The 15,268-nt window shown below is 42.0% G+C and overlaps 2 protein-coding genes across 8 annotated transcripts in view; one reads left to right on the plus strand and one right to left on the minus strand.

The window, feature by feature from the left end:
* Positions 1-6,585, plus strand: part of DCP2 (decapping mRNA 2) — a 37,263-nt gene extending 30,678 nt beyond the window's left edge. For both annotated transcript variants that reach the window (XM_084504448.1, XM_084504449.1), the window contains exon 11: positions 824-6,585. In XM_084504448.1, the coding sequence (XP_084360574.1) occupies positions 824-987 (164 nt within the window). In that variant the 3' untranslated portion in view covers positions 988-6,585. The remainder of the gene's footprint in view (positions 1-823) is intronic.
* A 2,028-nt stretch (positions 6,586-8,613) lies between these two features.
* MCC (MCC regulator of WNT signaling pathway) overlaps positions 8,614-15,268 on the minus strand; it is a 197,050-nt gene continuing 190,395 nt past the window's right edge. For all 6 annotated transcript variants that reach the window (XM_084504442.1, XM_084504443.1, XM_084504445.1 and 3 more), the window contains 2 exons: positions 11,860-11,982; positions 8,614-10,757 (listed from right to left, as the gene is read on the minus strand). In XM_084504442.1, the coding sequence (XP_084360568.1) occupies positions 10,577-10,757; positions 11,860-11,982 (304 nt within the window). In that variant the 3' untranslated portion in view covers positions 8,614-10,576. The remainder of the gene's footprint in view (positions 10,758-11,859; positions 11,983-15,268) is intronic.

Below are 15,268 nucleotides of genomic sequence, written 5' to 3' on the forward strand. Positions count from 1 at the left end.
AAGAGATCATTGGGTCCACCCCCCCTGCCAAACAAGGTTCTGTAGAGCAGGTTTCCAGGTAGGTGTACAGACGGACCTTGAATATCTCCAGAGGAGACTCCACAACCTCCGTGGGCAGCCTGTCCCGGTGCAGATTTATGCACTGAAGTTGTGTATTAAAAGCTGAAAGCACTGACTAATGATGGTTGCGGTTCCTTCCTTGTATGTCAATCCAAGTGCTGTAAAGCCGTATTTTTCTAAGGAAGTCTGAGTTCCTCTTTATTTGGTTAACTTAATGTGATGCAATCATGTCGGTTTTACAGTTCTTCTAATTGTGAAAATTCCCAGATTACACTGTGTTGCTGGGTGAAGAGTACCTAAAGACTAGTTTAGGAAAGTAGCATCTCAGTTGACAGTATGCTGTTACTTAAATGTTGGTTGAAGGCTTTCTGTCCTGCTAACAATAAGCTGCAGTCAATACAGGGCTACTTCGGAGTGCTTACACAGTGCTTTACTTCTGCTCAGAAAATAGGGCCACGTTTCTTTCCTTTACATCATGATATACATTGCAAAGCAGTAACCTGTGGGTAAAACTGGCTCTTGAAAGTGCCCCCAAGTTGCTGTGACTTTAAGATTTGTTCTAGCCACTAGATGACTTGTAAGTATGGCTGTTTGATACACCTTTTTCTGTTTGTGACCATGGAAACAGACTTTTTCGTAAATACTAATTAAATGCGCATTACAGGTACAGCCTTGTATTGTCATTGATTCTTTCACTGATAACTAGACATCTAAAATTTGTTCCATGTTTTTTTTTTTTTTTTTTTTTTCCCTCTGTAAACAGATGCAGCACATGAGATGTGTTCTTCCAGTGAAGACCCGGTGGCAGAAAACGTAGAGGGGAACTCTGTGGCATGCAATGGCAATTACAAATTTGCTTTCTCATCAAGAGCTTTCTTGAGTTTCAAGTTTGACCATGATGCCATAATGAAATGTTTTGACCCCTGAGTTTATTATGAACAAAGATCAGACTTGCCTATAGCAATTGCGGGGGGTTCTTATCCAGCCTTACTCTTTCTCAGGAGTTTTTTTTTGTTGTTGTTGTCGTTGCTGTTTTTTCTTTATTTTATTATTTGTTTTTAAATGCAATGCAGGGACTGACTGGTGGTTTGGAAGGGTTTGTTCTCTTTGTAGTACGGGAGTGGCATAGTCAAGTGTTGCACTTTAAATGCAGTATAGCCTTTGTCCACAAAAGTACCTTTCCAGTGTTCAGTTAACTTGTTCCTAGCTGTGCATTAGAGGGCATTCTTTTTTCCTCATTTTTTTTAACTTGCTGTGTGTTTTTTAGATTGTCATTGACATTGACTTTTTTGTACTGTTGGAGTATACCAGCTTGCTAAACTTTTAACTGCTCTGATATAAATTATTGGACTTGTTAGTCATTATTTTATAGTACATTGCAATATTATGACAGTGGCAATGAAGCTGATTCTCAGAGGACTCCTCTCTCTGTCCCAGTAATTTTGAAACCATAAGTTGCACATTTCAAACCTAGCCTCAGTCTGTCATCCTTTCTTTTTCCTGGTGGCTTGCCCACAATATCTTCCCTCGCACTGAAAGTCAATTTCTGTTGGCTGGCAATCAGTAGTACTTGAGTCAAATTTATAGCATGACTTCTTCTGTACCTACTCTGCCTCTGTTTCCTGTAAGGATACACAAACTGGGCAGAGCTTAGCCTTTCAAAGTGTCTAGCTTCAACTCATGCACTGTCCCCAGCTGGGTAAAAAGAAGTTGAGAAAGTGTTGTGTTATCCCAGTTGTAGCTGCTTTCAAAAAGAAAAGCTCAAACTTCGTTTGTGGGAAGTTACTCATGTAGAATTTATGCTGAATGTAAATAAGCCTCTGTAGATCTTGCCAGGAGGAAAGCAGGTGCATGGATAATAGAATCATTGTGTGACACTAAAAGGCTTAATCAGGCTTGCAATAACTATTCTAAGGATGTCCAGTATTGTATTCTGTGCTGTTGTCCTCGGTTCTCTTGTGTAGTGTATGCTCTGTATATAGTCGTATTGAATTGCACTTGCAGTTAGCATTTAAATGATGTAGCCTCAGTCTTTTGGAGCTACAACGCTTTCTTAGTAAAAATATCAAAGATCTGAAGAAAAATAAAATCGTAACAGTGGAGGTGATGAACTGTTAACTGTTACATCACCGTCATGATTCCAGTTAGGGTGTTTCGAACACAAGCTTTGCAGTTGAGAGAAATGCACTGAACTCACTTGTTACAGCAGCTTGTGGTGCCAAGCATAGTGTCCCAGACTTAAGAATTGATTCTTCTCTAAAATAAAGGTGAGCAATTGGTAACTTCCTAGTTGAATGAACTAGGCCTTCCTCTCTCGTTCAGAGTGTATGCTCATGCACTGAGTCTTTATGCAACTCATGTGGCATCCAAAAACACAATCCTGGTCTTCCTTCAACTTCCCTACTTCATCTATTACCTAGTGGTTTTCCTCAGAAATAGCTTTAGAACTATCTTCTGCTTTGTTTACCTGCCTGACACCAGGTGATTTGGGACTCTAATGCTGTAATGCTTTTGGCAGAAGGAACCCTGGACTTCTGTATGAGTTAACAGGAGAAACAGACTGCAGCATTTCCTCCTTTTGGAGGACGAGAGTCCTGAGGGCCTTGTCTTTCAAGACCAAATCATGAAATAACTCAATCTAGCTTTGTCTCACCTTGTTTAAAAAAAAAAAAAAAAAAAATCCAAAGGATGTAGAAAGCAGTAAATGGGTAAATAGCAGTAGTTGAGAAGGTGGGATAATGCTGGAGGATGTTATGTTACTCAGCTTCAGGTGAAAAATAACCTTTAGTTACTTTTCTAGTGCAAATAGTTGATTTCCCAGCAAAAGTGCCTTTACTCACAGTGAGGCAGAAGTTTGTATTCATATCATGAGGCTGCTACTGCCTGTGGAGTTAGCAAGACTCTCCTAAGGCATGATTCAATATCAGGCTGCGGGAATCTTTAATAAGTAGGTTGACTTAAAATATATATATATATATATATATAAAAAAGAAAAAAAAAATCAGTTATTTCATTTAGTGCTCTGTGAAATAAGGGGAATGCTGATGAAACAGTGAACTTCTGTTGTCACAGACAGAGGGAAGTCTTTAAAATGAAGCAAGCATGTCCTGCGAGCAGGAGATGCTGACTGCCCTCTGTGTTCACTGGGTCGTTTTTGTCGTAGTGACAGCTCGGTGCAGTGTAAGAGAAGCTGGTTGCTTTGTGAAGCAGCCCAAAGTGGGGCTCATTCATGTCATGATCTTAGTAAATCTAGCCTTAATGTGAGTTGCGGATAAATGTGATAAATATGCAATAACTTTTACTTCCTTGTATAAGGGTACTGTTCCTTGTAGCAGCATTGCTTTTCTGCTTCCTCAGTAAGGTTGCTAAAACAACAGGAGTGCGGCAGCATGTGACCTACCCTTTGGTTTCCATCATGCCCCGCACTGTGAACACTTTTGATTGTTTACTATTACTAGTTCATGTTCTTATTTCGCCATCATTTTAATAAGTATATTTTCAAGTTTAGAAGTATACAGTTTACATTAGTTTCTGTAAAACAGTGAAGAAATTACAAGTGAGGTATAGATTTCAGTGAGTTTTTATTTCCTGGGAACTAGACACAGAAAAATGAGTAACTGTTTGCATGTCAGACTCAAGCTCATGTCAAGATACTTGAAAATTAAACATTACTCCATTTATGCTTAGGGCTAAAGCAATTCAGAATGCTTGCCTAGAAGGGGTTATTCAGAGTATGATTGGTCACTCAGTGTTCTTGAAATTAAAGAAGACATGGAATTAACCAAACTTTTAACTAAAACAAAACAAAACAAAACAAAACAAAACAAACAAACACCTTTGGGTACCGGGAATGAATCTAGTACTAGTTTGCAGTTTCTAGAACGACATAAATTCCATGTTCATTGTGAAATTTCAGCCATCTCTCCTTTGCAGAGTGGTTTGAACTTTGACTGAAGAGTGATTTGCCTAATTGAATTAATTATGTCCTGTGCTGAAATACTAACTTCAACTCCTTGATGCACATGCATGCTTTTTAAAGTATCTGTGTCTTGTGTAGTTTGAAGTCAGGAAATAGCAGTGTTGAGAAGAGGGTAAATAGCTTTATTTACTGCACAATCAAAGTATTTCTTTTTTATACAATGTAAATTTCTTAGACCAAACTTGCAAAATTGCTTGTAATAGAGTTCTGGGCCTAGTCATTGTTTCAGGCTTCTGTGCTGTGCTCCAACCTTCCTGATGTGATTTAGTGAATTGAGAACAATGCTTACAGTTTCTTCCTTCACCTACTTGCAGCTGTAATTTATGGAACAGTTGCTTTTGAAAACAAGGCAGGATTTGGGTTTGGCTGTTCCTAACAGACTTGCTCTCAGATTGGAAATTATTTTTTCCAACCCTTACTCGCTGTAGTAGGTTTGCTTTTAACGATTTGCAGTGTATAGCAGCACTCGTGTCATTCTGGTGTAAAGAGCAAGAGCCTACATTAAGAACCCAAGCTCCAGTAAATACCCTGTGGTACAAAATGGTCTTGCTGCTCCACGGGTGACTGGCTTTCCAGTTGTTGGGTCAGTGAGCCATTTAATTCTCAGCTACCTGTTTGCTGTTTGTTTTTCACAAATTCTGAGCAACAGAACTTTTTTTTTTTTTTTTTTCCCAGAGGTAAAGTCAGGTGCCTTCATCTTTTAAATAAGGAAGTTAAACTGTAAACTTGTTCGGAAGTTCAAGACTATTGAGAGCTGGTAGAATAGCCTCTCTTGTTGATTTAGAAGCAGTTTATTTACAGGAATTTGAGCTTGCACTGTTACTGTTAAAGGGTCTGGTGCTTATACATGACTTCATACTAATTTCAGATTGCTTTTGTTATTACAATATGTCAGCTTTTGAAGCAACCAAAATTATTTAAGATGTGGTAAATTTCTACTAAATGAAGGTGCTTTAACAGTAAATGAGGCTTGGCGATGTCACTACTCTTGCATAGTAGGTTTCTGTCCTTATGCATTTATAGCAATAGTCTAGGTCAGGAATGAAAGAAGTAGGCTAAATGCTCGTACTTGCACTGTTCTCCATACTGTACATAAGCACTGATAGATACAGTAGTACTCGTGCTGTGTGTGCATTTCACTGTTTCAAGTAGGTTGTGAACTTATAAGCAAGACAACTTTTGTAGCAATTACGTTGGCCATATTCAAAATCATGCAAGATAAAATGTCTTGGATTAGTCAGAGTACATGAAAAATGAATGCTTGGGTTGTAACGTGTCTTTTCATTGAAAGTGTTAGGTTAAACTAGACCAACTGTACAGGTTCCACCTTGCAGGAACACCTGTCTTCAAACAGCTCTCAGCTGTGGACTGCTGGGAAGGAAGTGTAAGAGCCTTCAATTCATCCCTCAGTACTCGGGGGGCGGGAAGCGTGTCTTTCTGTAATCGTCAGGAATTTTCAGGGTACAGAATGCTTAAAATTGAAAAGGTCCGCCCTGAAATGTATGGAAAATACTGATGAGTATTTTATCATTCTTAAGCATTTACATTGTTTAGCAGAAGAACTAGCTTTTGATTTGTTCGGTGCCCTGAAGAAAGTGATTACACCCCATGGGGTGTAAATCATTGTAAAACAAGGCATCGATAGCTTTTTAAGAATATAGTTCCTAGAGACTCAATTCTCTATTACACACCTCTCACTGAGAAAAATTTACTTTGCAAGGTTTTTTAAGCATGTTTGAGTAAAATTTTTAAACTAAGGAGATGAACCATTTATTCTTACTGTTGGGTACGTATTTTTGTTATGCAGGAAAGGTTTGTAACATTGCATGAGTAGGCGCTCTCAGCAAATAACTTCTCAAGCCTATACTTAAAACAGGATCCTTAAGTAACTTTACCATGTCTGCATGGCATTGCAGTATGTGGAAGCAGTACTTCAACTGTGAGGAGCAGTCTAGCTGGGTTTGCAAGGCACTTTAACATGAGAAACAAACAAAACAAAACAGACCCCACAGAGCTAGGCGGGGTTTTGTTGGTTAGTTTTGGCGTAATGCTGAATCCTTGTACGTGTTCTAGGACCTAGGCTGACTCAGGAACCGCTGCCCAAAGAAAACTTTTCTGTGCAGCATTGCATGCCTTGCAGAAAAACAGGGAGCCAGTGTTTTATTAATATGGCTCATGCATGATGGGTTATGTCTTCCTCCTGTTTCTTCTAAGCGCAAAGACTTACTCTGTTTTCCTCACTGGTATGTAAGTGGCATATCAGTGCCAAGTGTAAAGTACTTACAGCTAGTTGTGAGTTGAACCTATGTAAAGATTTTATCCAATTTCCATTATGTTGTCTTGAAGAGGGCTTGTATTGGTCAGCTCTTCAATTTTAGCAAATAAAATCAGTAACTACCTGTAACAAATGTTGTATTGATGATTGTGATTTAATTGTTATTCAATGATTTGGAAACTGAAGCACACCAGTAAAAAGGCTATGACTAAATTGACAGTTTCTTCTATAATGTAATTTTTCTCTAAAATTAAATGATTTTGTGTATAAACTTAAGTTTGAACATGAGTGTTACTGATCAGTGTGAATTGTGAAATCTGTCCTGTTTATTCCTTCACTGTAGAATGTTTAAACTAATATTGCCTTAAACAAATTAGCAGCACTGACCTTTCTATGTGCCAGTTAAAAGCATTATCATTTCCAGAACTATTTCTAAAGGTGGATGAGGGGCACATCAAACACAGGGGGTAGCAAACATGTTTGTTTAAGTGTTAGATGTACTGAAGAAAGGAAGTACATGAATTTCAATCACTGCTTTTAAAGTATTTATGAAGTAGCGTATTTTTTTGGTTCACAACATTTAATTTGTCATTAGAAGGTTTCATTTGTGCCCTTCTATTTCTGTAAAGTGTTCCTTGACATAGGCAGCTCCTGGCAAGTATGCTAAGATCAGATCTCCAGTGAGCTCTTTCAAACTTTTCACATCCCCGTTGCGGGAACACTGCTGGCCGTGCCATACATCTCCCTCGGTCGCCTTCTCTCAGGGAAGGTGACTGCGGTACCTCCTCCCGGAGCCCCTGAGCAGCAAGGGACACAGTACGGTAAAGCAACCCCCAAGGAAAAGAAACAGCATTAGAAATTTATTCAGAATATAAGAACATTTGTAAAATAAGTATTATAAATGTCTCTGTATAAATAAATGCAGTTTTTACAATTCTATATCAAATAAACACAAAATAGCTATTTTACAGCGGCTAGGAGACTAAAAAGCAGCAACACATTTAAAGCTAATTGAAGAGGGTGAGAAGGATCTAAAATTACAATGTATGGTACAGTATTAAATGAGAAAGTCCTAATAGAAACAGAAGAACAATACTGACAATGCAAACTTACTCACATGTGCTTCGCAACAGCTAACAGTACATTCAAGCTGGTGAAGATTTATATGTTCAATCAGAAGAAAAGTACTGAACACACTGAAATACAAAATTTCATGCACTCTGGCAATTTAGAAAGTAAAAAAAAGACACCCTAAGATGAATTAATTGAGTGAACAACTTCGGTGGGTCTTGCCAAGAGAATCTATTTCCCTTGCTGTGCACAATTATTCTGCAACAGTTAAGTGAGTGAAGTTGCTGTGATTTGCACCAGTGGTGTACAGGCCACACACATCTGGCTCTAGGCTGGTGTACTTGTGTTTCCAACAGGTGCCAGGCAGTGACAGGAATGTGTGTTTTGGTATTTAGTCCCAGGACTGGTGACATTTCGACCAGTACACTGGAACTACAGCCACTGGTGATGTGAATCAGTTCCCACTACACCAGTAGAGCTTCCGCCACTTCCCTATTGGCCTTTTCCAGCATGCCAACAAATAAAGGGGGGGTGGGGCGAGTAGCTCTTTGCTCAGAGTAACTTGTTTGGGCAAGTAACAGCTGCTGCTGGGGCTGAATGGCACTGGCCTTTTTTTCTGGGAGTCCTATGGGAAGAAAGGGAAAGTGACTTACGTGTGGTTATCATTTGTAAATTATTCTAGAACACTTTTGGAGCACGGTGGGTGTGGGACGTACATGGAGAATGCAGTGAACCACCATTCAGTTGTGCAGAACCTGCAAATCATGAGGCCTTAGAAAGACACTGAGGGGCACTGCAACTTCCCATGCGTCTAACCGAGGGGCAGTTATGCTTTCCTAGTGCACACCCTTTCTATAAAGAGAGGTTTCAGTTCAAATGCTTTAAGTTTTATCGTGTTCTGTGCACTTAACAGCTTCTTCAGGTACCACGGAATAGAAAAAATGGAGCCTGGGGAAAGGCGGTGTAAGAGCAGTTTCTAGCTGTCGTAAGTGACAGGCATTTCACAGTGACAGTGTGAGACGACGTCACGTTAGACGGGTGCTTTAGATACAAGAGGACAGAAGTGTAAGTGCACTTCTGCCACGGGAACAGGTCCACTGCTCTTCAGAACACTTCTTCAGAAACAAGCGTGGTCAGCTGCTGAAACATGGCAAAAACTCACGTTCCTGTTGGTGAGAAACTCGTTGACCAAGAAGAGAAACACCACGGACGTTTAGCAAAACCAGAGTGACAATAAGAAATCAATGTATTTATTCCCTCAACAGTAGGGTCTCAAAAATTTCCATTTGCATTATAAATTAAGTACAATTCACTTGACAAAAAAGACTGACCAAAATCAACCCCAAGGCATCACCACCAACTTAATTTTGAAATCAGCATTGTTTTAATGTGCTATTGCAATCAATCACGTATGATGCTGGCTTTGTAGCTGATGTGTCAGACTCTAGAAAAGTATGAAATAGTTAGTACCCTAAGGAAAGAAGAGAACGGCAGCAACAGTAGAACAGCATAGAAGTTTCCTTCCACATGCTTTCGGAATTTTCTGGTCTTACGTGTCAGTAAGTGAAGTAAGACGTCAGCAATGAAATCCAGAAGTCGTGAACACAAACTGCTTCAGGGCCAGTTGTAACCAACCGCTGACAACAATGCCGCATTCTTAACACAAATTCTCACAACTGTTTGGCTGCCTGGCCTTAACCTCTACTAGACAAAACCAGTTCAAGTCCTCTAAAAATATTTTGTTTGTACTAGAAATTGTAGGACTAAATGAGAGACGTTATCATAATTCTAAATACACTATAATAAAACTTGAGATGCAACTCAGCAGGTAAAGCAAAAACGATAGACAGCTCCTCAAGTCGGGTTCACTGGAGAGAACACAGCTTGAAAAATGCGAACTAGAGGAGTAACAGCAACAGGCTAACAGGGTTAACGGACTCCAGTTCGGCTAAACTAGAACCAGACTTAAACATGGAAATCGTTTTACGCACTCAGTCAAGAAGAACTAACCTCTGTCTGAAACAGGTTCTAGGGCAGTCTCCATCTGCTCCCTAGAGAAACCAACCTGATCCCCATGCTGCACTTGACATTCGTTGCCGTAATAGGCCAGTATTTTTCCATTCACTCACTTTGATAACACATTAACATGATGTGACTTAAACAAAACAACAGTAAAACTAACAAAAGTTAACCTTACAAAGCTGCATGAAGACATCATTCACATTCTGCTTGTGGCTGTATATCCATACACCTACACATTTATAGTTTCGTGCATATTTATTCAGTACTAAACAGGTACATTCCTAGTAAGTACCTTTTTTGGTCACAAGTGTAAAAAGATGACGTTCTACTTCGTGATTGTAGAAGGATGTACTAAAGGCTCTGTAAGTAACAGAGATGGCCCAGCCTCTTAAAGAAAACCGTGGCTATAATGCACTGACATGATAACTCAATTTTCACAAAATAACCACAAGCACCATGCAAGATAAATACCAGGAGATGGCCTGTGATTTCTTAACCACCATTGGCACAGACAGTCTACCTGGCATGGTAAAACTTAGAGCCTCTAGACCTCTCACAGACGACTCCTAGGAAATGTACCATCCTTTGAAGAGATGCAATTAGTTGATTAGTTGTGTTTTGTTTTCCCTCCCCAAATCAACAGCAGTTTTACTACCTGATCTGCACTGGGAGCAACAGTACTGCAGCCGTGGTGCCCAGAGCAAACCGGCCTGCTGGCTCCGTGCTCTGCAGCTGCCTGCCCGGCTCCTTGCCCACAGCAGCGAGTTTGGAGGATGCAAAACGCAGCTGTGTGCGGAGGGACTTGGGAGTCAGCAAAACTCAAACTATCTCCGACCTGCCCAAACTAAAATCTATTAACATGAAGCATTTTGTTACGTGACACTGTCATCCGTAGGACATAAAATGGAGAAGAACATGTATAAGTATAGACATAATGACAATGTACATAATCATAGCACGATAATTCAGGCACTGCCATTTTACATTATTAAACAGTCCTTAGTTAATGTTTAGATTATCCCCATAACTCCTGGCTGGACAGCTGAGATCTAAGAGATGGTGCTAAACTGTGTGGACAGTCAGGTATTCTAGCATACAAGCAACCTAAAAGCCAGCCTCCAAAAGAAAGAAATTTGTAATGGCACTATGCATCTTTGAAAAAGACGCACTTAAAGTGAAGTTTCATTGGTGTGCGGTCTTGAGTTCTCTTCTTCTAGTAAAGCTATTCTTTGTTTCAGCATCCTTACTTGCGTTTCATGCCTCTCCACCATGGCCATCATTTGCGATTCCAGTTTCTTCAGCTTATTTTGATGCTTTTTCTTTGCTTTTTCATAAGCTGCTACCAAGTTGCTGTTAGAAACAAATACAAGGTCATTCAAAAAAGCTTGCTCACAGCAACTGAAAACAAAACAAAACATAACCTAACCTAGCCTAAAAAAAAAACAAAAAACAAAAAATGAACAACAAAACAAAACAAAAAAAACCAACAAAACAATAAACACCCTACCACCTTCAGGGAACTACAGAATTTGATACTGATCCTCTTCCTAAAACTGATGTAGCCTTAAAACTCACTTGATCCAAACCTCACTGATCCAGATCTGGATCAATCTTGATCTGCTAACCTCTGTACCATTTTTGGTTAAGCACACATTCTTCCCAGTTACTGAAAACATCCTTAAACATGGTTCAAAATGCTGGCTAATGGGTGCTTGTGATGACCGCGCAGAGCACTGAGACTCAGTGTGCTTCACGTTAAACATGTAATGCTTTACAGAAGGATTCTCGTGTGGCCAGAACCCCCTTACAAAAACCCAGCACCGAGTAAGCAGGCACATTTAAAAACTAACATGATGTCTGTGGCATCTTGCGCTAATTTATCAGCTGCTAAGTATCGTGTATGCCTCCACCTTGATTCAGCAGAGAAGCGTGAGGTGGGTGCTCTTCCTTACCATAAGGGCCTTCTCTACTAAACGTAATTTACTAATGAAAATTACACTGTGGACTTGCAGGAAAGGCAGGTACAGTCCATCATATTTGCAGTTCATCCAGACCTGCTGACTAAGCCGTGTAAGTGCGACTATTGAACCCAGTTTATTAATAAGGAGGCCGTAACCAGAGAAAAAGAAGCAAATTTAAACAAAATAACAAATTCATATATCTGACTAAATGGAAGAATTTAGTTTTTTGTTTGTTTTAATGTTAATAAATTTACTAGTAACTCAGTTAAGATTAACCTATTTATTTTCCCCACTCTGCTTCTGGCTATGTAGTTTTCAGCATCCTACAAGGGACGCTTTTATCTCCCCCACGTCTAACCTTTAGTTTTCAACTTGTGTGAATGCAAGCATCTAGAAACTGGGCATTATGGCAGGGGGAAGAGTACAGTGTGTTATGAGAACATGGCAAAAAAAAAATCAATGGTCCATCCATCTGCTGGAAGATCCTTTACCTGTTTGCCCTCTTCAGGTCATTGACGAATTCTGCAGACTGCTGATGTCTGATTTCACTGCTCTTTGTGAGTCTCTCCAAAGCACTCACTAGCTCTTGCACTCTAGCTTTCAGTTTCTTCTCCCTGGATCAGGAGAAAAAGAGAGAGAAAACTACTTTCAAAACAGAAATAACACTTCAGCTTACAAAAGCATGAGTGGTAATCAAGTTTCTTACTATGTTGTTCAGCCTTCCCACAGGCTGAAAATATTTTCTTTAACACTACCTAGGCAATGCAGGAGGCAGTTCTTCTGTTAAACTTCTCCAAAGACTGATTTTACACAATTCACCATTTTAGAATATAGGCTCAGAGGTGCGGCAGACAAAAGAGAAAACAAGCTTCTCTGTTGGATCATGTCCCTCTATGTACCAAATCACACCAACAAACAACCACAAAGATAGTTTTATTTAAGTATGCCCGAAGCATGCCACCTTCTACGTCTTGAATTAGGTAACAAAGGAAGCTATGAAGAGAAATCAAGCATGGTGTAATCGCATAGGAGTTGTAATAAAAATTAGAAGAATTACCCTTAAATGTAATTTACTGAATCTCTTTTCATTTAGAAAATACTACAGATGGGGAGCAATCCCACTGATTTCAGTTGCGATCTCCAATTTACCCGAGAAATCTAAATGACACTCCCTATTACAGGAGATAACTGGGTTCTTCAGGATCCAGCAAGTCCAGTCCATTATGGCAGTAGGAAACAGAGAAAGATGAGAACAAGAGAGGGGAGAATATACAGAAAAGGGCAAGCACAAGAAATACAAAACAAAGAGCACAGGCACCTTCTACCAGCTACTCTCATTCAAACAAACTACGGTAGCAACGTTTAAAATACCAATACAACATCATTAATTACCATCACTTAAAATGCCTACACATTACTAACTGGAAACTAATTATAAGAAGTGTGCCAAGATGGAAGCAAAATATAAAATATCCTATCTCTACTAGCAAAAGAAAATGTGAACAGCGCAGAAGTCATAGGGAGGGGTCAGTGCAGATGCGTGGGGTTCGAGCTGGCTGTAAAAGCTTCCCTGGGCAGGTGGGATGAGGCAGGAGCTTCCTCCCGCGGAGCTCCCTGATACAGAGCTGGGGTCTGGCTGCCCACACGTGTTTTGGCACAGACCTGCGGCCTCCCCACCTCTTCTCCTGGGTGCTGGTGCAGAGACCAAGGAGCCTTTCTCTGAAACTTGCCCTCAGGGTGTAGGCAGCCCACTGAAAAACTCCGATTAAAAGAGGAAAAAGAAGGGTGGGGGGAGAGGGGCAAGGGAGGGGAACGACAATGACAAGAGAGATGGGGTAAACTGGGAGGAAAGCTAGATTGTGTGACGCCAAACTTTACACCTGGGAACTTTGTGCGCAAGGGGACATCCATCTGCGCTTTGCTGCCCTGAGCGCTTCGCAGCGATTTGCTGTTTCCCTCCTGTTTTGTTTTGTTTTGTTTTTTGCACTGCTGCTCAGTGAGAAAACCGGGTTTCATCTCAGTAACACGGCGACCGCAGGTGCCGGAGCAGCCCCGCGGCCGGGCAGCGCAGTGCCGGGTGCGGCCGTGCCGGGGCAGCCTCGCAGCGCTCGGGGCCAGCCGCCGTCCGCCGCCCCCGCAACAGCAACAGAGCGGCTTTGACACGGGCAGCCGGGGAAATATCCCTGCCTCGCCGGCCGAATTAAAGGGAGGCCTTGTTGGTGAGGAGCCATCAGTAGTCGTGACACGTCCCTGCCCCGCAGGAACACGCAATTTTCAAACGACTCCGTCTTTTTCCTCCGGGGCTGGAAGCTCACCGCCCCCCACCCCCAGTATAAATTTCGTGTCTTTGCGTTGTATCTCTGCTGGTATCGGCGCCGTCTGCACTGGAAATTTGTGCTCTGCAACGAAAACAGGAACCGAACAAATCCAGCCTTCACTTGTGGCGTAAGACACACCAGAGATCAGGCCCAGCAGAGGTCTCTGCTGCTCGCCCACGTCTGCGTGGCACGCGGTACCACGAGGACTGGGTGCACTCGCAGCCGGGGGCTCTGGTGCCCTGCACTGCGACCTGGTGTGTGCAGCAACGGGAAGCACGCACTTGGATGGGGAGAGAAGGAAACTAAAATCGTTGTTAGTCGATGCAACGTGACGTGTGAGAGGCGTAGCTGTGAGAACACCCTGCGCAGTCCCGTGGGAAACGGCCCCGCAGAGCCCCGGTGTGCTGCTTGTAGCTCGGGTCTGCAACAACCTCCTGTAACCAACGCTGCGTGGAAAAGGAACACAATGGAAAGACCTGGGGGAGCTTTTCTCGCACGGTGAAGTTCGGCTGCTCCTTACGGAGGCAGGAGAGCAGCCTGCCTGTTCCTGCACCCCCGCCTGCCAGCCCCAGCCCATGGGGCTAGTTCAGGGGCCGGGTCTGAACCACCCAGCTACACAGTGACAGAGGGCAGAGCTTCAAACCTGGGCGCCTCACAGGCAGAGATTTACCCCGCTGGGACACACGTGCCCCCTGAGGGGCAGTGGCAGGACCCAGACAGACCCGCTGCCTGCTCTCGAGGCCAGTGGGAAGGGCACTTGCTCGCCTGTGCTCTCACCTTGCTCTCAGGGAAGGCAACAGGCAGCTTGGCTGCGTGCACTGAAATGCCCCAAAATCTTGCACAAACAAGGCATAGGGATTTACTGCTATGCCTACTGCTCCTGATTTAAACACGACTGTCCAAATATTTTTACTTAAAGTGTCATTTCACAGCAGAAATATCACCTCGCTAGAGAGACACAGCAGCAACAGCAAAGGCGCAGTAAATAATTTGTTTTATCCTGGAAAATGGGGATGCCTATATACCTGCTCAGTGGCTGTTACTCGCATAAACACTTGAGGTTTTTTCCCAGAGGGCTGTGCCTTCTATTTTAGTAGCAGATTAGAGACCTCGGAGCTGGACCTCTCTAGTGGGTCTGCAAATGCCCTGTCCTTCATAAAAATCCATGCCCCATAATGCCAACTCTTTTCACTTCTCTTCATTTCTAACACTAATTAGTTCTGTTTGGACAGAGAATTGTCCTTAATTGTGTCTTTCTAGAGCTGATGCTCCAGTCTGGCAGCAAAAGCTAGCGATAATGAATCCTGAGGTGCTCTTTTGTATTCCTTCAGCGCATTACAGTTAGCTGTCTTCATGGGATTTCTAGCACCACTTCACTGTCCTGATTGCTATTGTAAATCAGTAGGATATGAAGAATCAGCCTCTACAGGCTTAATAAAACAGCATATTTTAAAACAATAGCCTTAGTCATAGGCAGCATCTCTCCAGGATGAGGCAGTGTCAGACCTGTGAAGCAGGGCAGGAGCTGCATTTGGTGTGCCTGCCAGGCTGGGGAGCAAGGCAGGGAAGCAGCCTGCACGCC

Source organism: Aythya ferina, assembly GCF_964211825.1.
Source record: "Aythya ferina genome assembly, chromosome: Z".
Classification (NCBI taxonomy): domain Eukaryota; kingdom Metazoa; phylum Chordata; class Aves; order Anseriformes; family Anatidae; genus Aythya; species Aythya ferina.